The 27,266-nt window shown below is 37.2% G+C and overlaps 2 protein-coding genes, 2 non-coding genes and 1 pseudogene across 4 annotated transcripts; all 5 read left to right on the top strand.

Moving 5' to 3' along the window:
* Positions 1 to 1,571: 1,571 nt before the first annotated feature.
* On the top strand, positions 1,572 to 4,888 carry LOC137723800 (calcium-transporting ATPase 12, plasma membrane-type-like). The gene has a single exon (XM_068462992.1). It carries the CDS (start codon positions 1,793 to 1,795, stop codon positions 4,886 to 4,888), a length of 3,096 nt encoding a protein of 1,031 aa, XP_068319093.1. The 5' UTR covers positions 1,572 to 1,792.
* Positions 4,889 to 20,294: 15,406 nt separating this feature from the next.
* Positions 20,295 to 22,132, top strand: LOC137723562 (perakine reductase-like). The gene is made up of 7 exons (XM_068462761.1): positions 20,295 to 20,372; positions 20,515 to 20,682; positions 20,837 to 21,040; positions 21,140 to 21,312; positions 21,440 to 21,533; positions 21,606 to 21,765; positions 21,854 to 22,132. The coding sequence occupies exons 1-7, from the start codon at positions 20,313 to 20,315 to the stop codon at positions 22,036 to 22,038; spliced, it is 1,044 nt and encodes a 347-aa protein (XP_068318862.1). The 5' UTR covers positions 20,295 to 20,312; the 3' UTR covers positions 22,039 to 22,132.
* Positions 22,133 to 23,855: 1,723 nt separating this feature from the next.
* Positions 23,856 to 23,926, top strand: TRNAG-GCC (transfer RNA glycine (anticodon GCC)). Its single transcript has one exon. It is a non-coding gene; the product is annotated as a tRNA-Gly (tRNA).
* A 770-nt stretch (positions 23,927 to 24,696) lies between these two features.
* Positions 24,697 to 26,735, top strand: LOC137722201 (probable aldo-keto reductase 1; annotated as a pseudogene).
* Positions 26,736 to 27,136: 401 nt separating this feature from the next.
* On the top strand, positions 27,137 to 27,207 carry TRNAG-GCC (transfer RNA glycine (anticodon GCC)). Its single transcript has one exon. It is a non-coding gene; the product is annotated as a tRNA-Gly (tRNA).
* Positions 27,208 to 27,266: the final 59 nt, after the last annotated feature.

Below are 27,266 nucleotides of genomic sequence, written 5' to 3'. Positions count from 1 at the left end.
ATGATTTAATGATTACGTTTTACGAAACGTTTTATGTGATAACATGCTTATTGAGGCTAGTTTGAATTATTACTATTTTTCCTATAACCCGTGTTCTTTATAGAATATCTAATGGATGACGATATAATATTTAGAACATGTTTCGAACACCTCTTTATAGTATAGATGATGGATGACTTTATACTATGAAGTTGCTTTACAAATATATGTATGTTCAATGGTTTTGTACTTAACTAGTGGTCCCAATTTCGCTACGGGGCGAGGGATAGATTTCGTCTCGGGCGACGGTTACGGTGTTGGCATAGGGCCTGAGATGGTTTTCCTCTGGCTATTAGCACATGGACGAGGAGCTGACACAGGGCCTGGGGGTGATTTTCCTCTGGTAGTTGGCACAGAGATGGGGAGCTGGCTTGGGCCTGGAAGGATATTGGACATTCACTAGTGATTACGATATATACGAGATATGATTTGAGACATTGCACGGCATGCTAGGTTTCGGAAAACCTTTAATCATGATATATGTGTTTTCATAAAACCTGGGGGTTAGTATGTTGATAACTGTTTTATTTTATATATATATAAACTTGGTCTACTCATGTTTGTTTTGCGCCCCATTCAGGACTTAGAATCGAGGCATACAATCCCGGCATCACGACACTTCCACATCGGCATATTCAAGTCCTCACGGTGTGGGATCCATCCTTTGTTTCATTCAATTTTATATTATTTCTTTTAGTGTTCTAGTTAGTTGTGTGCTCTGAACACGTTCCTTAAATGCATATTTAGTATTCTTGTGATATTAATAAGTCTTATCTATCCCTTGTTTTTAGTATTTGCACTCAATAAATGGCTTTCGTCACCCTCGAGTGTCGGTCAGCACATGCCTATCCTGGTATTCGGAGAATATCGAGATCGGGGCATGTCAACATGATTCTCTTGAAATATAAGAGGAAATCCCCATCTCAAGTAAGATATATGTTGAGCAAAAAAAGCATTAAAGGGGGCATTGATTAACAAGCAATATTTTGTAAAGGAAAATAACAACATTTATACCAAAAGGGTGTCCCAAGAAACTACACTCCCTTTTGCTAAAGAAAAGAGAAATCTCCACGAACCTTCCATTAGTTAGATCCATTGATCTAAATGTGAAGTTTGGCAAATAACATGATTCTCTTGAAATATAAGAGGAAACCCCCATCTCAAGTAAGATATATGTTGAGCAAAAAAAGCATTAATTGGGGTATTGGTTAACATGCAATATTTTGTAAAGGAAAGTGCTATTCACACACCCATTTTCACTTCTAGCACACCCTTGTTAATTGTTGGCCAATGATCTCCTTCAATTCATTTGATTTGATGACTGAAAATTAAGAAGGGTGTGGGAAAAGTAAAAATAAGTGTGTGGATAACATTACCTTTTTGTAAATCTAAGAAAGCAAAACAAGTAACGTTAAAATAGGACACGGTTTTTTCATTTTCCTTCAAAGCCAAGATCGTGTGATCAGTAGCAAAAAGATTGTGATTAATGATCCTTTTAATCAGAACCAGAATCCTTAATTGTCTCTACGGAAACCAAACACAAAGGAAGCTACAGTGAACTTTCTTCCCTCTTTCCATGAATTTTCATGGAAATCAAGATTCAGATCAATCCTATATAAACAAATAGTGTTACATATACCTCCTCACTAGTGAAGCGTTACCTTTTGTTTTGATATATTGTTCCTGCGTTGCTTGTTTCTTCTTAATTCTGTGTTCTTGATCAACTTAAGTCTTATTTTTCTTTTCGATTCTCATGTCACCGAGGTCTCGAAAACCTGCTGGAGGACCAGCCATCTCCGATCAAGAACAGTTTCCAACCCCGAAACCTTACAAGCGGAGGTGGCGGTTGGCTCTCACAGCCATATACTTCACCAGGGCTCTTACTTCACTTGCCAAGAAACTACTAACCGGTAACAATTCCCAGTTGCTGCACTCCCTCTCGTATGTAGCCATAGACGTGCAACCCAAGAATCAAGACGATCGCGACAATGCACGTGACAAAAAACACCTTCCTTTTGTCAACATTGATCAGAAGACGCTTGCTGACATGGTGAAGGAAAAGAACCTTGAGCTTCTGAATCAATTCGGAGGGGTTCAAGAGTTGGCTGCAGTTCTTGAAACTGACATGAAGGGTGGCGTTAGCAGCGCTGAGCCTGATCTGATGCACAGAAAGAATGTTTTTGGCACCAATGAGTACCAGAAGCCGCCTGTGAAAGGGTTGCTGAGTTTCGTGCTTGAAGCTTTCAAGGACCCCACAATTATAATACTTTTGGTATGTGCAATACTCTCTCTAGGGTTTGGTATCAAACAGCATGGCTTGAAAGATGGGTGGTATGACGGTGGCAGCATCATCGTTGCTGTATTCTTGGTCGTTATTGTATCTGCACTTTCCAACTTTAAGCAGTCAAGACAATTTGAAAAGCTTTCTTCGAAGAGCGATGACATTCGTGTGGAAGTTGTGAGGGATGGACTGCGCCGTCCTAAATCAATCTTTGATATTGTGGTTGGTGATCTTGTGTGTTTGAAGGTCGGTGATCAGGTTCCGGCAGACGGTTTGTTCTTAGAAGGGCATTCCTTGAAGGTGGATGAGTCTAGCATGACCGGAGAAAGCAACCACATTGAGATCAATGATGGAAGCAACCCTTTTCTTCTATCCGGTACAAAGGTGACAGATGGATTTGGCTTGATGATTGTGACTTCTGTGGGCATGAACACACTGTGGGGAGAGATGATGAGCTCGATCAGCCGCGATTTGGATGAGCAAACACCTTTGCAAGTGCGCCTCAACAACCTGACTTCGTACATTGGGAAGGTTGGTTTGGCAGTGGCTCTCCTTGTTCTTGTGGTTTCTCTAATTCGTTATTTCACAGGAAACACCGTAGATGTCAGCGGAAATAGGGAATTTGGAGGCAGAAAGATGAAGTTTGATGATCTGATGAATGGTGTTGTGGGGATTGTAGCTGCAGCAATTACCATTGTCGTGGTTGCGATTCCTGAAGGCCTGCCTCTGGCTGTTACTTTGACCTTGGCTTATTCAATGAAGAAAATGATGAATGACAATGCTTTGGTTCGGAAGCTGTCCGCTTGCGAGACAATGGGATCGGCAACAACAATCTGCACAGACAAAACAGGTACTCTTACTTTGAATAAGATGAAGGTCACCGAGTTCTGGCTTGGTACACAAGTAATGACAGAAGAGAATATCACCGAGATAGCGCCAAACGTCCTTCATTTACTCCAAGAGGCTGTTGGTTTAAACACAACCGGAAGTATTTGTAAACCAAATTCTTCATCCCCTGAGATCTCGGGTAGCCCTACTGAAAAAGCAATACTTTCATGGGCCTTGTTTGATTTGGGTATGAACATTGATGAAGTGAAACAAGGCTGTGAGATAATTCATGTAGAAACCTTCAATTCGCAGAAAAAGAGAAGCGGTGTTTTGATTAGGAGGAACAACGAAAAGGGTACTCAGACGCATTGGAAAGGAGCTGCTGAGATGATACTCGCAATGTGCGCAAATTATTATGATAAAACTGGGGCGCTAAGAGCGATGGATGACGAAGAAAGAAAGCATGTTGGATCAACCATTCAGAACATGGCATCAAAAAGCCTCCGGTGCATTGCCTTTGCGCATAGAATGCTTGAAGACGAGAATGATCAGGTTCCTGAGAAGCTTGAAGAGGGTGGAATGACACTTTTAGGTCTTGTGGGTATAAAGGATCCGTGCAGACCAGGAGTCAGAATAGCAGTAGACGGTTGCAGAGCTGCTGGAGTGAACGTTAAGATGATAACTGGCGACAATCTGCATACTGCAAGAGCTATAGCGTTTGAGTGTGGGATACTCAAAACATATGAAGATTTGGAGACTACTGAGTCTGTAGTAGAAGGGGTACAATTCAGAGGTTACTCACCTGAAGAGAGGATGGAAAGGATCGATAAGATACGTGTGATGGCAAGATCCTCACCATTTGACAAGCTTCTGATGGTGCAATGCTTGAAGCAGAAAGGCCATGTGGTTGCGGTCACGGGAGATGGCACGAATGATGCACCTGCGCTAAAAGAAGCAGACATTGGGCTTTCAATGGGGATCCAAGGCACCGAAGTTGCAAAGGAGAGCTCGGATATCGTCATCTTAGATGACAACTTCGCATCTGTTGTGACAGTTTTGAGATGGGGAAGGTGTGTGTACAACAACATTCAAAAGTTCCTCCAGTTCCAACTCACTGTCAATGTCGCTGCGCTTGTTATCAACTTTGTTGCTGCTGTTTCTTCTGGTAAAGTTCCACTGACTGCAGTGCAGCTGCTGTGGGTGAATCTCATCATGGACACCTTGGGGGCTTTAGCTTTGGCCACAGAAGAACCGACAAATGATCTCATGGAACAGAAGCCCGTGGGACGAACGGAACCACTCATTACTAGAATCATGTGGAGAAACCTCATCGCTCAGGCCTTGTATCAAATCACAATCTTGCTAACCCTACAGTTTAAGGGAAGATCCATCTTCGGCGTGGACGAAAAGGTCAAGAACACCCTTATTTTCAACACATTTGTTTTCTGCCAAGTCTTCAACGAGTTCAATGCAAGAAAACTTGAAAAGAAGAACATATTCAAGGGGTTACTCAAAAGCAAGCTGTTTTTGGCAATAATCGTTATTACCATAGTTCTTCAACTGCTAATGGTGGAATTTCTGAAGAAGTTTGCCAGCACTGAGAGGCTGGACTGGGGGCAATGGGGTGCTTGCGTCGGAATTGCAGCATTGTCTTGGCCGATTGGCTGGCTTGTTAAGGGCATTCCAGTTTCTGGATGGCAGGTTCCAAGGCTAAGAGCTCCTGCATTGTCAAACACATAGAAATATTAAGTACTCATATATACACCAGTAATGTTTTTCAGGTCTTTTACAGTTCAAGTTTTATGCTTGTAAGTAGTTTTTCTTTAGAGATTTTCTCAACCTAGGCTTCGGAAATTTGATTACTATGGGGGTTTTCTCAAACAGCTTCAGATTTATCTTTTCTTTCTTAAGGTTTCTGCACTTTTATCACGTGCACAAAAACTAATGCCTTTTCTTCTAATTTAAATCGAGAATAAATATATCACTGTAGAAAAGGCCTATAGCTCAAGTCATTTTTCAATCAAGCAATTTAATCATATCATATTAACTAAAACCCTAACCCTATAAATCACTCAGTTCAGATTGGCCCCTATTAATTCTTAGGTGACATTGTTTTACAACTTCCAAGACAATGGTACAAAGGATTATTTCACTGCTGCTGCTGATTTCTCAATTTTTCCCAGTAATTAATTAGCCAAACCAAACAGAGTAAAAAAAATTGGTAAAGTTTGCACATGATTCCAATGAATATAAACAATGAACCCTTCATTCACTGTGTTATGGAAGATTAAACAATGAACCCTAATCAGTTGGTGATTATGATTAATTAGCTTCTTTCAGCAAGTTCAGATTAATTTATAAATTCAGATTCTTTGTTGGTTTTTCTGCTTCCCTAAAGATATATATGCATAGTATTTAAGCTTCATAGTCACAAGAAAGAAGGCAAAATCGAAACTTTTATGTGAGAGAGAGAGAGAGAGAGAGAGAGAGAGAGAGAGAGAGAGAGAGAGAGAGTTGAGAGCGAACCTCGATTGCGTTCTGCTGCCAACGTAAATAACAGTCTTCCCGGGACCCCTAGGCCCTTGCTCCATGTGTTTTCACTGTTTTTTGTTGGAAATTGTCATAAGCAGTTCAAATGTTAGGTTTGTGTGTTTTAGGGTGGGAGAGTTGGTGCAAAGTTGTTTCCCTGGAACCCTGACTTTCTGCGTGCGTTATGTAATCTTCGGTGTCTTTGTCCGGGTGAATAATATTTCGTTGTGGTGATTATGAGTTCCCCGCCACTATGTAATCTTGGGTTTGTCGGGTAAGTTAGGTAGTCAATTTAGATTTAAAGAGATACTATAAATTATAATAGATAAGAACTGAAATATTAGTGTAGAGAGAGATAATATAATATGAATTTAAATAAAATTTCTCCATCTTTTATTTTTGATATACTTCTATGCATCACAGACTTTAAAGACTTTGTTGATATAAACTCATGTGCTTTTTACCCATCAAGTCAAATCAAGTCTATATATTGTTTGCTCTTATGCACAACTGGATCGTTTGATATATACCAACTCAATTGTTCCACAAGTTCTTTATGACGAGATGTAATGAAATATATGGTGTTGGTGGCAGCCAAGGTTTAGAGTTATGGGTTATTTGGTTATTGTGGGTTGTATGGGTTTGGTTATGAGTCTTGCTTTAAATGTTATGATGTGGGTAGTTTTCCCTTTTGGGTTTATTTCTTTAGTATCTTTGATGTCATTAGACGTCTTGTTACTATTTTAAAAATTCTCGTCTAGGCGCTAGGCGGCTGGTCACCGTCTTAATTAATGCTTAGGCGTTCGAAAACTAAGAAATGACGCCTAAGCCTGCTGAGGCACCGTCTTAGACCGCCTAGGCATCTGCCTAGCCTGCTCAAACCTGCCTAGGTCGCGACTCACTCAAATAGAAAATAGATAACTTTCATTTTGCATTTTCTTTTTTTCAATAAATTGTAAGAGACTTGTTGCATACTTAAATGAACACACATTATATTCTTGTTCCCTATGTTTTCATTATATTCCAATACTTCATAATATATATGTCATTTTATTTTATAGTTTATGATGAAATTATATATTTTAAGTATAAGCAAACATGAAATATAATATATTTACTTAAATCTACCTAGTCTGCCTAGTCACCCGCCTAAGCCCCGCTTAGCCGCCTAAGCGCTAGCCCCCAGCCCAACGCCCGACTAGCACCTGGCGTCTTTTAAAACCTTATGAATATAATTTTTCTAGTGCAATACTGTTCATTCTACGAAAATTATAATATATTAAAAAACAAAATTATAGTTGTCGGGGTATCTCTTAAAGTTTTTTTTATATGGAACTTAGGATTAAGTACGTTAAACCTCCCAATATTTTAGTGTCATTCCAAATTGGTCTCAACATTTTTTAAACATTCTAAACAAGTGCCCAACCAATTGAAAATGTCACATCCATCAAGTCCCAATTAGTTTTTCAAACATATATTATATTCAAACCCCACCAACTGGGTATATGATGGTCAACATTAGTATTAGTTGCCTCAAAATCTAAATTTCAAACATTGATTATACAATATGGAACGCAATGATCAAACGGGTACTAAATTGAATCGAAAACGGACCCAAATTGAAATTACATCAAATAGGGTTTATATGAGCTTGTTTCTTATCATGTGTTTTCCTCATATGTTGATTTTCGGATTGTAAAGTTTCCGGTTCTTTTATGTGGGTGGTAAAGATGGTGGTGGTTGCATCATGGTAATCCATACAATTTCAGCAACCTCCATAACCTTCTTCTCAATCTTGGTGGCTTGAGTTGTAGGTTGAAGTTGGTAGTTTTGTGTTGCGTTTGGAGGTGATGGCATGATGGGGTGGTGGTGACGGTTAGTTGGTGAAGGCTATGCTTCCATGACCTTCCATTGATTTTGGAGACAAAGTAACCCCTAGTTAATTTAACTGACTTTAACTAGGCTTAACGGATGTGACAATTTCAATAGGTTGGGTACTTGTTTGGAATGATAAAAAAAGGTTGAGACCAATTTGAAATGACACTTAAAGGTTGAGGGCTTTTACATCACTTAATCCTAAAACTTAATTATGGTTTATTCAAAATATAAATTAAAAAAGATAGAGTTATTAGGGTGTCTGTTTTATTTCATTTTGGATAATATTCTTCCAATCCGATCATTTTTGTAAGAATTAAAAGAGACTAATTTTATTCATAACTAATATATCTTTTATCATCAACTTTGATATATAAAATTTAAAAGTTGGCATTGCTCAACATATATTAAATCTTATTGAGTCATCTAACCATTTACACCAAAACCTCTTATCTCATGCACATCTTTTGAGCTTAAGCAACAAAACTATACTCGTTTATGGGTGAGTGACTTTCAAAGTAAGAGTATCACTATACTCGTTTATGGGTGAGTGACTTTCAAAGTAAGAGCATCACTTTAACGTTTGATGAGTGCTATATAATTGTGATGGTGGATATCCTCATAGAGAATCTCCCCAGCTCATGGTCATGCCTAATTATAGCATGTAACAAACTCTGGCAAGCAACCCACGCCAACCAGTTTTTCTTGTTGAGGCAAGCCTGCAAAGGTTTGTAAGCAACAAATGGGTGACGTGACGGTGCACTCATTCTCCATAAAGGTTATATGGAATGTAGCCATATGGGGCTTGCAAACAAAAATGAAGTGTTGAGTGAGCACACAACTAACAACCAAATTAAAAGTTACAGGTCCATCAATCAAACTTGGGTTTATGCACAGTTGGTAACATTTTGTAAATTCCACCTTCGGCGCATGTATAAATACACTATTCTAGTAGCGTGGCGTGTTGTGTCGATAGTATAAAATACTTATAATTTTTACGTTGTACGACATTTTTTTATGAGCACATGATGACACAATAACACCTTATCTATGCTATGTATAAGTTGCTCGAAAGAAAAAATGTTATATTGATGAAGAAGTTAAGTACTTATAAGATGCATGTTTTACATTCAATTTCATAGCGTAATGAGATTGATAACTATTGAAAATACTATATACGTCACACATCATACTTGCCTCTTGCCTTGCATAGCAGCTGTCTTCACTGTGTGTGAGAGAGAGAGAGAGAGAGAGAGAGAGGTGTTGCTCTTTCATGTAGCATACTGTTTATTTCTCGACCTTGAGGATGTAAAAGTTTGGTCCACAAATAGTGTATTAAAAATTAGGAAATCCTCATCAAATGAAGAGATGTTTGCCCAATTTCGGTTACACATGATTTATGGGATAGAACAATAGGCATAACCACATGTTTTGGGGCACCGCAGAAATCTTACATATTTATTTCTCCATGGTAGATAAATTAATGCATCTATTTATCTACCTATATATCTATCTCTCTCTCTCAATGAAGACCAAAACCAAAAGAAAAATATGGGTTCTCTTGTCCTCTTTCAGATCTGAAATTATGTTTCATATCATGAAGCTTAATATATTTAGGGCTGTTAAGGGCTCTTGTCCATAGGACCATATCTATCAAATCTGCAACTACGTACATTACTGTTGTCATGTTACTTAATTACTATGTTTATATAAACCAGGCGAATTAATTAATCTCGCGAGTTAACAATAGCTTGATTGATTGACATTGAGTGATAGAAAGAGTTCAGTATCATATTACATACATAGGGCATATTCTTGAGAAAAATAGTTAATTTTGCATACATAAGATTCTTGATCATATTAATTTGAAAGGAGCCACACATTTGACTAAAACAATGTATTTTTCTCTTTGTATCCAAATTCGAATACATCTTCTTGTAGTTTGAATAAATTTATTTAGATTATAATATCTTTACCTTAAAAAATTAGATTAATAATATTTGTTTGTTACAAACAAAAAAAAAACACATTCAGTATGCACTATATGAATAGATCAGAACTGAATCTCATTAAGACAAATATATTGGAGAGGACCGAATCTCATTAAGATAATAAAAGTACTAAAATTTATAGATTTCAAAGGAATGTTTTGATATGAACAGATGAGTACGAAGGAAAGCATACAGAAACATGAATTAGAGGACATACAATAAACTGTACATGAGTTGAAGGAATTTAGAAAGGGGAAAAAAAATACATTACACTTTTCCCAGTGAACGAGGATGGATCTCAAAAGCACCAAACTGCTTGACACAGAGAGGAGAAATTCTGTCACTCCAACCCCAACATCTCTCATTTGCTAACGAGATTCTCCACAAGCTGTAGCTGGAAGCTAGATTTTCACACTTTATCAACAACATGCACAACGTCCAAAACATCATACAAGAATTGTTCACAAAATCAAAATTAAATGGTTAAAAAAAAGAGTAAATTGTGAGATACCCAGATGAGTAAAAAAGGACATAGATCTAGTAATTAAATTCTGATAACTAATTGCGAAATTAATAATATATTCATATCTGTAAACAGACCTTTTCTAGGGTTTTCTCCGAAAAAAAAAAAAAAAAACCCTAATGGGTTCTTGAGGAGGTCGATGGCTGTGAATCTAGGGTTTTCTCGTGCTTCATTCAACAGGTGAAGCGACCACATGATCTAGCCTTTCCTATGTACAAAGAAAGCTTAGATCATGCTGGCAGCTTCAACTATTGGAGGTGCACGACAAGATAGTAAGCACCTTAGCTAGGTCATTCTTCTTCTCCTTCTTTCTGTTCTTCTTTCATCTTGGAGGTTTCGGAGATAAGAAGAGATGAGAGGATATAAATAGAGCCAGATCTTCCAGGCAATTACGTTATTTGCATCTTCCACTCTGTCCCTCTTGTCTCATGTGAATAGGATATAGAGGTCTATTCAATTTTTGTTTCTTCCAACCAAAGTTTTGCACCTTCCACTCCATCTTTTTTTGTCTCATGTGGATGGATGTTTTATAACTTAATTTTCGAAAGAAATACTTTTTGATTTGACGAAAAAAAAAAGAAAAAAAAAAAGAAGACATGTATGTATATTAATGTTTGAGAAAGAAATGCGTTGGGATAACGTGAATTAGGTCATTTGATCAGAGTAGAGTGTTCGTTGCTTTAATAATTTAAATTTGAACTCCTGATCTCGTAAATTTGAGTAGATTAGCCTATCGAAATTTGTCAAAAAGTTTAAGAAAATTATATGCTCCGATGTGATCTGTCTTGTACTAAAGAAATTCAAATTTCCTTCCACCATACATTTTAGGATACATTCAAAATCCTCCTATACATACCAATAAAACATAAACAGAAACAAAATAGTTTTACGATAAAGAAAAAACGCAAGTATTATTTATAGCTTCATTTGGCTTGTAGATTATCATATTTGTTGAGATTATCATATTTTTTGTGAACATTTAACTCAATTGATTATACGCAAGTGGCCTTTTATCACAGTGGTAGAGAGGAATGCAGTCCTTTCACCATGACATGGGTTCGAACTTCGTCGGCTTCCTAATCTAACATCTAATCTAACAAATCTATCGTTTGACCAAAAAAAAAAACTCAATTGATTATACAAAACGCATCTTAATAGCCACTTAGTATTACGGTCTAATGGTATTCCTCTTCACTTGTAAGTGAGAGGTATTTGGTTTGATTATCGTTAAAGACGAATTTGGACCACATTATTATGGCTAGCTCAGTATGAGGCCTAGCCTACTCCCCCACCTCCTTAGTGTAGATAAAATCGCTTGTTAAACATATCTTAATTAAAGAGTGATTAATTAGAGGGTGGAAAGTGAGAAAATTAGGCACTAGGGTTAGATTAGCTAGTAGATGAAAAGTAAAACAAGGGAAAAGATGAAGGATGCATGTGGCCCCAAAAGAAAAATTGAACTTGAATATTGTCACGCCCCCACGCCACCACATGCAGATCGGCCCCTTTGTGTGAGAGTTTCTATATTTCTATGAAGTTCTTTTGTTAACTTTAGTTGAAGAACTTTTCACATTGTCTCTCTGGGCATCTCTCTCTCTCTCTCCGCCTGCCCGTTCTGTAAGGTAAGCATCAAGCATGAACCCAAAAAAAGTATAAAACCACAGAGCAAATGGGGGACCATTATTTTTGCATGGCTCATCGGGGCTGCATAAGGTCACACAAAAAGGAAATTAAGTAGCTGGCACCAGAAACCTGACCATCTCTCTCTCTCTCTCTCTCTCTCTGTAATTAGCAGGTAGGTTGTATTCTGAACTGTTTTTTCCTTTTGTCCCTTTTATATGGCTATGAAGATCTAGCTAGTGATGTGCTACTAGTCTACATATGGTGTCATGGCCTGTGTGTTGATTGATTTGTTTACCTTTCGTTCGGTGTGATGTTAACAACCTTGTTAATTAAAGTTTTAATGACAATCCAGTGGAACACGACACTAATATATAGTTGTAGCGTTTTACAAGAATTAAACTTCTTTAGATTTCCGACGCGAGACATGCTTCAACAATTTGGACTTTGCGTTGGTTGTAGGGTTTTTGTTTCCTTCTCTCCTTAGTTGTTTTTTATGGTCAAGATCGATCTATCATAAATTTGATTAGCTAGAAATTTAGTAAGAACGCATAGTTACCAATTTGCTTGTGCACCACCATGTAATTAAAACCACTCTGCAACTCTCCAAAAACATATACATTTATAATTTTCTGCAGGTTGTTCATCAAGAGTATTGCAAAGACTGAATAAGGATTAAAATTTGGTGGTCCATCTCTGTTGCATGCATGCATGCTCGCTCTTGGTACCACTAGTCTCCGGCACGCCGCAGTGACCCCACACCGCCGTGGTTATCTTGGTTAGCTCTTTTGTTTTTATTTTCTTTACATTGAGTTAATTGGTGAATACTATTTCCGGGAGTAACATACTTGTCTTATATATTGCTCTCTTTCTCCTCCATTAAGTTGAGCATGTGCAGCTCTCTTTTGAATATAGTTGGTTATTACAACAACAAAGCTTTCTCTTACTAACTAAGGTAGGATATCATAGGGAATTTGTCGTGAAAATAGAGTGTCGGTTGTCGATTATCTAGCGCTCTCTCCCTACTCTTTTATCCAGACTAGTTGAGATCAACATCATAAAATAAACTTTCACATACGAAGTTATAGTTGGTTTTTAACTTCTTTTTTTTTTTTAATTTTTTTTCCACATGCCTCTATTTTAACGACAGTTTGGATGGAACGTGAATGAAATAGACTCTGTAGAAAAATTGGCTAAAAAGCTTATTTGCGTTCTAAATTTTCTAAAGAGTAATTACCTTCATGAGGGAAATCGGAAGTCAATTACAAGTCAAAAGGTTATTCCGCAGTTTACTTGTGCTACGTCGTTATCGGGTCTGATTACAATGTTACATTTCACTTTTGATGCGAGTTTGATGCAAAATTTAATTGTTCAAAATACATTAAACTTCTATTTTTAATTTATAACTGTTGATTTTTCAAATCACTCAATGGTATGTATAATTGAAAAAAAAAGAAGTCATAAATGTCATTTTCATAGAATTGTGTTGCGCGGTTGATCTACCAAATTAAAAAATTATATGGTAGCTGTTAAATGGCTCCAAGAATCAAATTCTTATAACATTACTCGAAAAAGTTATTCATGCTTTCCACTTAGCTTTGGCTTTTAACTAAAGTGCCTTGTACGAATAGAACTTGACAATTTCACATAAATAGCTTGCAGGAAAATAATATCTAATGTGCGCATGAGTAACTACCTATAAATGTATAAGTCTCGTATTGAAACCAACATCATTAGTCTATATATAGATGAATATCAAATGTATGAGTCTGGTAATAACCTTTTACAAGAAGCTTTTCAGTGTGGTTGTCAGGCTACTACTTGTTATTACCAATTCATTCATGTAAAATGACACATCGATTTATTTATTATGACAAATTAATCAATCATGTCACTTATATTTGAACACTTAAATTAGTAATTACACCATGTAACGGTGTGATCATTGCCCTGACCCCTCGATTCACTTCTTTTTGTGTATATATGATTGTGGAACCATGGAAACCAAAGCGAAAAATAAATCTATAGAAAGAGAAAGAAGTGTGAAATTGGACGTGCAACTGCAAAGTACAAGAAAGAAGTGTATAACTCCAGTGTTTAGATACCAAGGGTGAAAACTTGGAACTCATGAGTGACATATTTTGGTAAATTCAATTTTACTTGATCAGGGACTTGAGGTGAATTCAATTTACAACCGTATAGTCTCTAAATATAAGGACAAAAGGCTTCTAATAAGTTGGAATAGAAATCCTCAAATTATCCCAATATATAGGAATTCGTCCAATACCTCAAAAAAATCCTCAAATGCGAGGAGTGTATACAGAGACTCAAAGAGCGTGTCCATTGTTGATGTTTAATGGGAAACAACCCACTCACGTGGGATGCCTTCTTTTTTTCCTCTTTTTGGGAATGTTGCACATCATCTTCTATTTTTATTTTTTCTTTGGTTTTTCTCTTCCAATGGTAGAGACAGCTTTTTGAGTTTTTATCAATGGCCACAATACTCCATCTAAATGAACAATGATTTTTTTTTAATATTTTAGTTCGTACATTTAAGAACTATACTATAAGAACTTCTCATTGTAGACAGTATTCTTTTAAGGACTCAAATATTCTCTTAAACCCTCATCGAAGATGCTTGCAAAAGATATATTTTGGCAATCTACACGTGTCAAAGTTGGTTTTTTTATTTTATGCCTAGGACTTACTGGAAACTACAATTCCCCTGTCCCTGAAGGTATTGGCATATCAATCATCAAATTAACTATCAAAAGCTGGATCATATTCTTCGACACTGCAGATGTTTATGGTCCCTACAGGAACCAAATATTGCTGGCAAAGGTAAAATAAAATAAAGTGCGAGAAAAACTTGTGTAGAGGTGTCTCGATATCTCTTGTACAAAAGCACGTGACGCCCTATAGTTTGGTACTACCCGAACTTATGTGGCCGTTTTCTACTAGTCAGATAGCATAATGAAGACTTTATCCTAAAGTGCAAGTGTTTACGACAAAAAGAAAAACTTGCGTGCAATCGGAATCCTACGGTGCTCATAACTTGTCAGTGGCATGTAAGTTTTCTCCTAAGACCATCTCCAATGGTAACCTAAAACCTAAAAATATTTAGCCCAGAAAATTTAGGTTTTAGCCCAGAAACAGCTTTTCTACTCCAACCATTCTAGCCTAAAATTTTAGCCCCAGATTATCAAATAATGAATTAAGGCTATTTTTTTTTAAATTAACTTTTAAAAAAAAAAAAAATTATGTAGACTATCCTAAATTAATTTTATGAACATTTTAACCTAAAAATATTTAAATTTCGATAAATTTTGAAAAATCACTAAATCAATACGTGAAAATCAAGATAAACCACATAAACTTAATACCAACGACATTTAATAAACCACATAAACTTAAAAAATAAAAAAGACAACTAATGAACCATATAAACTTAATACAATCGAAAACTCATAGACTACATAAACTTAATAATGATATCCACCATCTTGACTTGGTGATGGACTTGGGTGATAGTCTTGAGATGAATCATCATCTTGAAATATACTTCTTGTGGCATTTCTTCGTAAAATTTCCTTTTGCTTACCACGTAAGTAACTCTTCCTCTCTGGAGTGTATTTGTCGAGGTCCTCCATTATCAAATTAGTTTCGTACCTTTCTTGCTCCCTATCCCCTTCTTCCTTCATGGCCAAAAGCATTTGGGCCGATTCTTCTTGCCGACGACACTGGTTTTCGTTCATTATTGCCATTTCGCTAGCAAATTGTGTACATGTCGGATCTTGGGACTTCCCTTTTCTCTTTGCTTCCTTTTGCTTATCTCTACCCGGGGGCCTTGCAAAAGAAGAAGTTGGGGTCATTTGTTCGACACCTTCATTGTCGGAAAAATTCACACCTTCATTGACATCATTTGGGGGTGGGGCTTCATTATGAAATAATCTTCCACATTGTTGGTTCGCATCGGTTCCCCATCTCGGACAATCCTTGAGGATGTTCCAAGCATGATGCAACTTAAAAGCTTGATTTTTTGGTGTAGTTCTTGTCTTGTAAATTGTCATTGCTTTGTCACCCTATGCAACAAATACATAAAAACAATTAGTTGGAAAATACTATTATGTACATGACAACTAAAATATCAACAAATAAACTCACAATTTCTTAGGTGCCCCTTCCACTAGGCATGTCAACCATGGCTCTCTCCAAGCTTCCTTTCCACAAAGTGCACGCTTTGTTGATAATCTTCCACCGATCATAAACACCACCCACTTCCCTTCGACCGGCGTTGGAGTTTTCATGGAACTTATCAACGATTTTACCCCATAAAACCTTTCTATTTTGATTGGTGCCGATGGCACCATCTTCGCTAATCAAAATCCATGCCAAACAGAAAGCAATATCTTCATCAAAGGTCCAACTACGACCTCTAACATGCTTTTTTGCCATCTTGAAAATTCTGGAAATGAGAATAAATGGTATAAAGAAAAATTGGAAGAATTATAAGAGAAAGGTGAGTTTTGTGTGGATGTTTGAACAAATACATAGGTATTTATAGAGTTTTTGGTTGAATTTTAAGTTAAATAATTTTTTAAAATTATTCTAACCGTTGGATTTAAATTTGGACCGTTAGATCTTTTTTTTACCGTTATATTTAATTATATTTGATCTAAGCCTTTGGATTCAATAAATACATAAATATAAAACTAAAAAAAAATAATTTGAACCTAGACCGTTGGATTAACCAATGGCCTAGTTAAACGTGACCGTTGGATATAAAAAGTAGCCATTGGGCTGCTTTTTGGAATGATTGCAGAGGGAACACCCCCACGTGGGGCTGTCGATTGGGCTGAAATGCTCGCGCGTGCAGTGGGTGGGCGAGTCGGGGAAAGGGAACTGGGCTTCACAGCCCTTGTTTCACTCACAATAGGTAGGGCCTATAATGACTTTTGGCCTAAAAACGGGCCGGTATTTGGCCTTCTTTTAAGTTTTGGGTTTTAGGTTTTGGTTAGCACATGGGTTGGAGTGGGTTTTGGGGGGGGGGGGAAAGGGGAATTTTAGGTTATAAGCCATTGTTGGAGATGGTCTAAAGATCCACAGAGGAAACTGTAAGCAGTAATTTTCATTTTTAATCCAAGTAGTAATTACTTCAATTTCACCTTTTTCGTTACTGTTTCATCTGGTTGACGTAGATGGGGGAGCTCAAGAAGTTGGTGGAAGATCATGCACGTCCGATTAACAGAAGCAAGTTCAGACACCATAAGAAGAGGTCCTGCCGTTCATCCCATCACAATTTTATTGGGCCATTTTGTCAAGCATTAGGCACCTTCCAACTCCTATCAACGTATGCCGACATTTGTGGAGGCTTGTCAAGGTGGATGCATGATTGTCAAGACTTTTCAACTAAAGTATTCCGTACAAGAAAAGAGAAAAGGAAGACAAAAATGATAGAAGAAAATAGAAGTAGGAGGAGGAGGTTTCAATTTAGTTTGCCTTAGTTGTTTATAGGGGTCAAATACAATATACAAACAAATTAATATACATGCGGTTTTTGAAGTGGTTGAGGTCACGGACATCTAATAATCCCATGCTGGCTCCGTCACTGTTCGTGTTTAATTTGATCACAGAAATCATATCCACGATCAAAAGGCAAAAGTATTGACAAGAACAAAGTTTACCCAAATATAAAATTGGGCCAAGAAGCATGGATTCACCACTGCTCAAACAGCAGCCCTAGCAGTAGCAAAGTTACAAATTAAGATGTACTGTATGGAAGCAAACGTAAACACGTAAAACTATTTTGCGCTTCATCCTTCAGGAACTAAACAGATATGAAGGGCAAAAGTAGAACAAATGTTTGCTACAATGCAGAATATGTCGATATGCAAATTGATGTCATCTTTATTCTTTTTCGGATACAAAGGGGAAAATGAGCCAAAACGAACAAACAACTAGAAATATCACAACTAAAGAAGTTCAATAACGCACTCTTTTGTTTTGATGGCACAAAATATATAGAATGTAATGACTAATTGTATCTGTCGTCGTCCTCAAACAGGCTGTTTTAGGAAATCCTAAAAGACCCCAGCCGCGCTGCCTATATAGGGACCGGCTAACGCAGCGGCGCTGGCTGCCTTGGCGCGGGGACTCTTCCTGAGGAGGCGGGCGTCCCGGTCTTCCTTCTTGTTGCCTTTGAGAGGGGGAGATTGCGGAACTCCTCGCAGTCGCCGAGGACAAGGTTCATGTGGTGGTCAAAGGCCATGAACATTCCGACGAGCTTGCGGTCGTCCTCGATCGTGACCCGCATGTGGTAGTTTACAAATTGCAGCATCTTCGAGCTCTTCGACAACGACATTTTCGATGATGGAGTTCCAAAAAATCCCTACTCTGTGTGTGTACCCTTCTGGGTTCAGTTTGCAGGGTTTTTGAAATCTGACCAGAGCAATTCCACTCCTTAAAAAATGAGTTGACACAAAGTCCATTTAATCCATCAAATGAATAGTAAGTGACTGCAATGAACAGTATTTGGCCAAGTGCATCTCCACTCTTGAAAAATAAGCCGGGCAAGAGTCCAGTCAATTCATATTAAAATATTACTAATTTTTTTATAAAATAAAAAAAAAAATTCTTTTTAATTTTGGGTAAATTTTTTAATCAATCTTTCATGCCACGTGTCATTTTCTGAAAGTACAATTTTATGATTGATGGTTAGGTATTTATATAAAAAAAAATTTTAAAAATTTGTTTAATTTTTTTTTCTATATTTTAAAATAATTTTTATAATTTTTTTTATTAAGTTAATTAATCTGCACCGTTGGATTTCAGAAAGGTTGAAATCCAACAGCTCAAAAGTGGACACGTGACCCACGGTAAGATTCTGACTTCTTTTTTTTTTTTTTTTTTTCATGCATGAACCCGTGGCCACGCTCCAGCCGCCAAAAAAAAAAAAAACTCAGCATGATCTTAGATAGGCCGATTACTTCCTCAATCCATTCTGGGCCAACCTAGAAGCTAGGTGGAACTTTGGGTCGGCCTATTTTGTGGGTTGTAGTGGGTTTTTGGGGGGCTAGGCTGTTTTGGAGGACTTTGTGCCAGCCTATTTGGGAAGGCTGAACTTGCTCTTAGGGACAATTTTAATGTTTTGGGCTTGGGCTTAGTTTTCTTCACAAACTTGGGCTCGTGTCTTATTCCGCTGTTTACTTACTTGATATTGAAACTATTCTAATTCTTAATTCTCTGTGTTTAGGAAATATAAGGGTTAGTACGGATCAAATCTCAAAATTTTCAGGTGATTCCAAATTAATCTCAACATTTTAAAACATTTCAAACAAGTACTTAATATCTTGAAATTTAGACATTTGTTAGATTGCCGGTGTTAAGTAGGGACTTTGCCAGCACTAAGTGATGACGTTATTAGCATTAAATAATGAGTTGGACGAATGCTGAAGTTGGTTTTCACCAATCGTAATCTTTTAAACTCTAATTCAAAACCACATCTTTTATCCAAGTTAAACTGTAAATTTGCTTAGTTAAAATGTATCGATTTGGAGATTCAAAGCTCCATAGATGACATGAGAGTGAAAACATGCTTTAATATTTGTCCATATTGTCACTTAATGCTAGTGAACCTTATAAATGTTCATTTTTCAAAACTTTAAGTAGTAATTTGTAATGTAATTTCAACAACATTGTAAGAGCATCTCTAACACTATGTTTGGATGAAGAAATTTAAGATTACTAAGGAATTTAAAAATGACGGAAATTGAAATGACGAGATTTTATTTTCTAGAATTTGTAAATTTTCTTGTTTGGTTAACCTAAAAGAACAATGGAATTGAATACGGAATTTGTTATTTTTAAACTCTCAATCATAGAAATTGAGAAATGACACCTATTTACATGGAATTTAAACTTGAGATTTGGAGGTCCCAAATTCCAAGTTTTTTTTCTATGAGGAAATTCTAAATTTCTATATTTATGAATCCAAACAAGAGAATTGGTGCCTGTCAATTTATAAATTCTGACTTTTACCAAAATTCCATGTTTATTTTCCTCATCCAAACATAGTGTAAGTGTAATTTCCATTTCGAAATTATAACGCTCATTAACAAAACAAAGATCCGGGGACTACTTACCCCGGAAACTGTTATGAAAATTTAACCTTAAATTCCATTTCTCATTATATTATACTAGACTTATACACAGCAGAGTTCAAATTTTTTACACCCAAAACTCCGTGGCTTGGGAAATTTGGAAAGGAAGATTTGGACTCCACGCAGCAGCCACATGAGTGTGAAATTATATGCAATAAGAGAGATTATTTTATTGTTTCACGCAATTAGGGATATGGTTTTAGTATAATATTAGTATAAGTTAGGACACTAACAAACTTCCAAATAACATTTGATATAATACTCAATAGTTAGTATTAGTTTAGTTCCTTGATCAGTGTTCACTAATGACGCACGCAGTGATCTAAAAGAGATACTGATGTAAGCAATGATGACATGAAGTTTAGTGCGTAAAAGGCCTTTAAATTCGCTCTCACTTCACCAAACAGGTGAAATAAAGAGTTCCAAGAGTGCAGCAAGATCACAGAAGAAGAAGAAGAAGAAGAAGAATGGCGGAGGAGCAGAAAGTTCAAATTCCAAGAGTGCAACTCGGAACTCAGGGACTCGAGGTGAAACGATTTCACATTTTTTTACTCTAGCTTATCGTTTCTGCGAATCGGTTATGTTTTTTGTTTCCCGCCGAATAAAAAGTAGCATTAATTCACATTGATTTGTTGCAAAATGCAAATTGTGAATTCAATTGTTGTGCAGGTTTCCAAGTTGGGATTTGGGTGTATGGGGCTTACCGGATTATACGATGATCCAGTCCCCGAAGAGCTTGGCATATCGATCATCAAGCACGCATACGATAAGGGAATTACATTCTTCGATACATCAGATGTTTATGGACCTCATATTAATGAAGTTTTGGTTGGAAAGGTAAACTCTGCTCCTTAATCCCTAATTAGTCTTTTCCATAATTCCAAGTTTGATTTGCCTTGTGCGGCGAGCGATGGCTCCTTGCATAATCTGGATTCGTATTCTTTTATTGTTGGTCGATCATTTACGTTGTCTTCAATCGGTTTAACTCCAGGCATTGAAGCAGTTGCCACGAGACAAAGTTCAGTTGGCTACGAAGTTTGGTATCGTAAAAATTCAACCAAATCAGGTGCTTGTAAATGGCACTCCTGAATATGTCCGCTCCTGCTGTGAGGCTAGCCTGAAGCGCCTCGGCGTGGACTACATTGATCTTTACTATCAACACCGGATTGATACAACAGTCCCCATAGAGGACACTGTAAGTGTTACAAATTTTCCCCCGACTTTTGAAGTGCAATGTGAAGCCTCTTTTCCATTTTTTTCGTTACTCGCTTGCTTACTATTTTTGTAAGGGCAGATGGAGGAGCTAAAGAAGTTGGTTGAAGAGGGAAAAATAAAGTACATTGGATTATCGGAAGCTAGCCCGGACACAATAAGGAGGGCTCATGCAGTTCATCCCATCACAGCTATACAAATAGAGTGGTCGCTTTGGACTCGCGAAATTGAGGAAGAAATTGTCCCGCTTTGCAGGTAACTACATTTTTTCTGGTTGATTGTTCCCGCATCATAATCCTTTGATAAAAGAGCTATAAAAAGTGTTATCACAAAAATTAACGATCAATGTGCTAACATTTTGTCGCGTTTGTTGGAACTGTAGGGAACTTGGAATTGGGATAGTGCCATACAGCCCGCTTGGTCGTGGATTTTTCGGTGGCAGGGGAGTTGTCGAAAGTCTGCCTACAAGTTTTCTGGTAAGGGAGTTGTGATTTGATAAATTATGAGACTAAACATGGTTATTTGATGGCTAATCAATTTGTTATCAGGCGTCAGGTTACCATCCTCGTTTCACAGGAGACAACTTGGAGAAAAACAAGGTCATTTTTGGCAACGTACAAAAGTTGTCCGAAAAGCACAGATGCAGCCCTGCACAAGTTGCCCTAGCTTGGATTCTTAGCCAAGGTGATGGTGTGGTACCAATCCCTGGTACGTTGGTATTAACTTACTAATTAAACCGACCATTTTCAATAAACTTAAAAACTAAGCATACTTACATCTTATTGTGTTCTTTTAGGAACAACAAAGATAAAAAATCTCGATAGTAATATCGGATCATTGAGAGTGACGCTCACTGAAGAAGATGTGAAAGAGATTTCTGATGCGGTACCTGTCAACGCAGCGGCAGGGGAAAGAATTAGTGACGTTTTCCTTAGCTGCTCATGGAAGTTTGCAAATACACCTGCAAAAATACCAACTTGAATGTTTGTTTATGCATTCGGTTCTCTTGTATGTGTGTATTAATAAGACTATGATGTTTTGGCTTCAATGCCAATGTGTCTGCTTCATTTCTTGTATTCACGGTACCTATAATAGTAATTCAACACAAAACTTTTGTTCTTTGTTAAATAACGGATTTTGTATTGATAACAAAATAATGCATTCTACTATTGACATGTTATATACTAACCTTATTGATATATATAATCAACGTTCTAAAAAACAATAGGCGCTAGTTGGGCGGCGGGCTACCGCCTAAGCGGATTTACATAAATTTACAATATATATTATAAAATATGAGTATATGTGTATAATTTTAGGACTTTTTTTTTTTTTAATTTTGTGCAAAGAATAGTGGCCCTAGTTTGTTTTTTCTTTGAACAAAATAGTGGGCCACAAAATGGACGAACTTGAAAGAAAAGCCCTTTTTTCAATTAAACCAATAGACCTTTCATTTTCCACAGCCTTTCTCTAATGCTAGTCCCAATCAACCATCATTTGTTTAGTGGCTCTAGGCTTTAAGCATTTATGCCTTTCTCTTCCTCCCTTTTTCAGTTTCTCTCTCTCTTCTCTTCAACAGATCATCTTCTCTCTCTGCAGTAAAACCCAACAAATGGATTATGTGTATTGTTCATCCCTGTATATTCTCAATCTACTTAGGTTCATCGATTGATGTTGGGTGCGAGAGCACAAGTTTAAAGATTCGGGTTGTGGGTGGTGGATCGTGCGGATGCGAGGGGAGATTTGCAGTGAGAATCAGTTGCATCGACCGCCGCCTAGGCCGCCTTGAGCACCTAAAGACGCCTAGGCAGCCACCTAAATCCTTCCCGCCTTACCTGAATGATTTAGCCCAAATTGGATTGGGGCTCCATCGCCAAGCGCCTAGACTGCCGTCTAGGCCCATTTTTAGAACACTGTATATAATATACTATATCGACAACTTGTTAGTAGACTGAATCTTTAACGAAGGAAGGACGTCCGATCTCTAAAGAAAACTCGTACCTATAGTACCTAAGGCAAAAGCTCTAATGCTCAATCCATGGCCTCCCAACTCCACTTGGAGGCTTGAAATTGGAAACGTCCATGTAATTACATGCTATAAATTTAAGAAAGTGTTATTCACACACCTATTTTTATTTCTTACACACATTTGTTAATTTTTTGTCATTAATCTTCTTCTATTCATTCAATCTGATAGTCGAAAATTGAAAGAGTGTGTGAAAAGTAAAAATTAGTGTGTGAATAGCACTACCCTAAATTTACACATACAATCACAACTATCAAGTTTAATCGATAACCCAAATCGAAAAGTAAAAAGAAAAAACACTCGAAGAAAATGCATAAGATAACCTAAAGTATTTAATTCATAACTCAAATGTGAATATCAAAAATAAAATCTATCTTCTTTTAATTAGAAAATACACTGCATGAATATAATCACAAGAAACAACGATAAAGCAAGATCGATAGAAACATGGGCGCCTGTTCCTCGTGCTAAGGTTTTGTATTTTATGTTTCAACATGGTCGTAACTCATGCTTGTACTTAAAAAAAAAAAATTAGATAGTCAAAAATGCCCTTGGCTTTTACATCTTGTATTAGGGTAGAAAAGACATTATGTATTTTTGAATATTTTCAATTCGACCCCGGAGTCGTTTGTCTTATCTGACTACTTGATAATAATATCCAGCGTGTCTTTTTGCAATTGAGGACAACATTCGGTTTAATTTCTTCTTCAGCTCCTCTTACTCCACTTTTTTTGCATACAATACTCTGACGGGAGCTGAAACCAACAGGTGGGCACCAGTGGTCTAGTGGTAGAATAGTACCCTGCCACGGTACAGACCCGGGTTCGATTCCCGGCTGGTGCATTTCTTATTTTTTATTTTACCATCTTTTTTGTTTTATTTTGGTTTTTTACAGAAAACAAATTGGGCAGCCAGCCAAGGACTTGAAATAAAATATATCTAACATCACATATTAGATTTTGCAACACCAAATTTTTCAATCCACCTTTTCTTTATTGTTCATGTTACAAAAATCATTCTTCAACTGCCCAGTTTGCATAATTAATCTTTGCTGCAAATAAACCCCGAACCACAAGGTTCCCTACTTTGCGAGGGTTAGGGACGTCTATTGTATCCCACCTTATCTTTGCTTTGCAAGGAAGCTATTTCCACAACTCAACTCTCTGACCTTTCGATCACAAAGTAGCAATTTTTCTGTTATTGCACAAACGGACCAACATTATTTGATCAAATTAATGAAAGTTAGATGCTTGAGGTTGGAAGGAGTGTTAGCATAGTTGACTCAACTGTTGGGATCAAATCCCAACAATATTTATATATTTTCCTGGACTTTTCTGCAAGTGAAAATCACTTAGTGATGGCATCCTATCTTTGATTCAATTTCTTATTATTATTTAGGCTAATAATGCTCAGCGGTTTGTGATTTCAAATACAACAACAATAAAGTCTTTTTCTATTAAGTGGGATTGGCTTTATAAATCATAGAACGTCATTAAACTTGATTTTGCGTTCTTCTGTTAATTCCAAATACTCTATATATAAATATTCTCTAATTTGGGTTTTTCTGAAGGTAAAAAAAAAAAAAACCATTATTTCCAGAGGAGGGGAATAGTATGGCTGAGGAGATGGCAATACAGATTCCAAGAGTTCAACTTGGAAACTGTGGATTTGAGGTAAATAATGATTGATATTTTTAGTGAATATTATGTTTGGTTGTGTAGTATATAACTCATCACAGTATGCTCAAAGTTTACTGATCTCCAGTTTTTTTTTTGTAAAAGAAGGCTCGTTTGTGGTCAATGAGTGGATTGGATTGGATAAGTCGTTCGAGAAAGATAGATTAGTCAGGAAGAAAACCTATCCCTACTAATCCTATAATTTTCGTGGGAATTAGAAGGGATAAGTTTCCCTCGTGATCAATCCATTCAGTCTACTAAGTTATCTAGTTCAATCCAATCCTTGACTCCATACGAGGCCTAAACATTTTGCCACTTTCAATGCTTTCTAGGCTCCCTTTCATCAGAATTTCGAGGTTAACCTTTGTTGCAGAGTTTGATTTAGATGCTTACTTTCTGTGGTTGGAAGGATGCTCAATTTTTTGAATATATTTCTGCTAATTTGATCCTGATTTGTTGCACAACTGAAAACTAAAAATTAAAAACGAAATGGTTATCAACAACCCATTGCTAATCAGGTTTCAAAACTGGGGTTTGGATGCATGGGCCTGAGTGGGATCTACAACTCTCCTGTCGCCGATTTTGATGGTATCGCGATAATAAAACATGTCAATAAAGGAATCACTTTCTTTGAAACAGCCGATGTGTACGGACCTCATGCGAATGAAATTCTTCTTGGGAAGGTATATATTTCCACTCGCGAGTTTATGAAGTTACTTAACTTAGAATTTACTGCCTGCATGCTTAAAAAGGGACCCCAAGCCAACAAGGCTCCCTGTTTTGCGAGAGTTGGGGGTCTAACGTATACAGCCTTGATGCATGCATGATAGATATAAATTGTGAAGTAGCAGACAATTTGCTAATTGTGTATGTCTCGGTGTTTCGTAGTATGTTTTGGATGAAGGAGCAGAAATATGCAGCTACCGTACATGCTGTATATTCTGTAATTCTAACTACAACGTTTGCTTAATTTAGGCCTTGAAGCAGTTGCCAAGGGAGAAAGTTCAAGTGGCTACAAAGTTTGGTATTGTTGGACAGGCGGATCCTCCTATTATTTCAGCGAAGGGAACTCCTGAGTATGTCCGCTCATCCTGCGAGGGGAGCTTGAAAAGTCTTGATGTGGACTACATTGATCTGTACTATTACCACCGGGTGGACACTTCGGTGCCTATTGAGGAAACTGAACGTCATTCTCTTCCTCAATCCACTAAGCACCAAACTTGTATAAAAATTGCTTAGATGCATGAGATGAAGAAACTAGTGGAAGAAGGAAAAGTAAAGTTTATCGGGTTATCTGAAGCCAGCCCGGACACAGTAAGGAGGGCACACAGTTCATCCGATCACAGCTCTACAAATCGAGTGGTCCCTCTGGACTCGTGATATTGAGGAAGATATTGTTCCACTTTGCAGGTACGTTCAAAATCCAATCTGAAACTCTGAGTTATGCAAAACTGTTACCATGAATTGTTTCCATAACTCCGTTTCCGTAAGTAAAAAAGGGAATTCTTTTGAAGATGATCTCGTAGTGTTTATGAAATATTTTTCTCAATGTTATCGCATACGGGGAGCTTCGCATTGGAATAGTTCCATATAGTCCACTTGGTCGTGGATTTTTCGGTGGCAAAGGTGTAGTTGAAAGTGTTTCTGCAAATAGTTATGTGGTAATTTCGTCTCCTCAGTCCATTGTAAAAGTAAATGTTGGTCCTGTGGAATAACACTCGGGGTTAACACAGCTCGCGTAATCATTAAAAGCGTTGCATCCACAAGATTCCTATTGAAACCTTGTTTTTCTTCGTTTTGCAAGACCTCGCTCACAGCCCCAGTTCATAGGAGAAAACTTAGACAAGAACAAGAACACGTACGATCGAGTAGGAATCCTCAGTAAAAAACACGCGTGCTCTCCTGCTCAACTAGCACTAGCATGGATTCTCCACCAAGGAAATGATGTTGTACCTATCCCGGGTGAGTCCTCGTAACATTTCCATTCTCTTCAACTTCGATCGATGTAAAATCTGCTACATAGCACCTGGAGCTCATTGTTTCCATGCTAGTGAGTTTAACTTGCTCGATATTTCATGTTTCTTTTGTGGTTACAAATCTTCCTAAGTATATTTTACACACCTGGAAATCAAGCAATGAAAAATACTTACCCAATCACGATAAAAACGATGTTGTACGGTTTGCCATTTTATTGAATTTGCACAAGGAATGACTCTCATTTTTTTATCATTTGATTATTATAGGCAGTGTTAGACAAAATTAATAAAATAATTGCCAATGGGTCATTTTGCAATTGAGGACAAATCCAGTTTAGTTTCTTTTTCAGTTCCTCTATTCTGCATTCAATATCTAAGGGATCGCTGAATCCGACATACTCGCACCAGTGGTCTAGTGGTAGAATAGTACCCTGCCACGGTACAGACCCGGGTTCGATTCCCGGCTGGTGCATTTCTTTTTATTAATTTTACCATCTGTTCATAATTTTTTTCTTTCATAAATATACTTTG

The sequence above is a fragment of the Pyrus communis genome, chromosome 17 (genome assembly GCF_963583255.1).
Source record: "Pyrus communis chromosome 17, drPyrComm1.1, whole genome shotgun sequence".
NCBI classification, from domain to species: Eukaryota; Viridiplantae; Streptophyta; class Magnoliopsida; order Rosales; family Rosaceae; genus Pyrus; species Pyrus communis.
The sequence above is the reverse complement of the archived record's forward strand: the minus strand, read 5'-3'. Positions and strand labels throughout refer to the sequence as shown.

What these genes read in the sequence shown, in the direction of transcription:
- LOC137723562 (XM_068462761.1), top strand. Translation starts at nt 20,313, where the DNA reads ATGGCGGAGGAGCAGAAAGTTCAAATTCCAAGAGTGCAACTCGGAACT. An exon ending in ATGAAGTTTTGGTTGGAAAG is followed by an intron (nt 20,683 to 20,836) that starts GTAAACTCTGCT and finishes GTTTAACTCCAG; the next exon opens with GCATTGAAGCAGTTGCCACG. An exon ending in GAAATTGTCCCGCTTTGCAG is followed by an intron (nt 21,313 to 21,439) that starts GTAACTACATTT and finishes TTGGAACTGTAG; the next exon opens with GGAACTTGGAATTGGGATAG.
- LOC137723800 (XM_068462992.1), top strand. Translation starts at nt 1,793, where the DNA reads ATGTCACCGAGGTCTCGAAAACCTGCTGGAGGACCAGCCATCTCCGAT.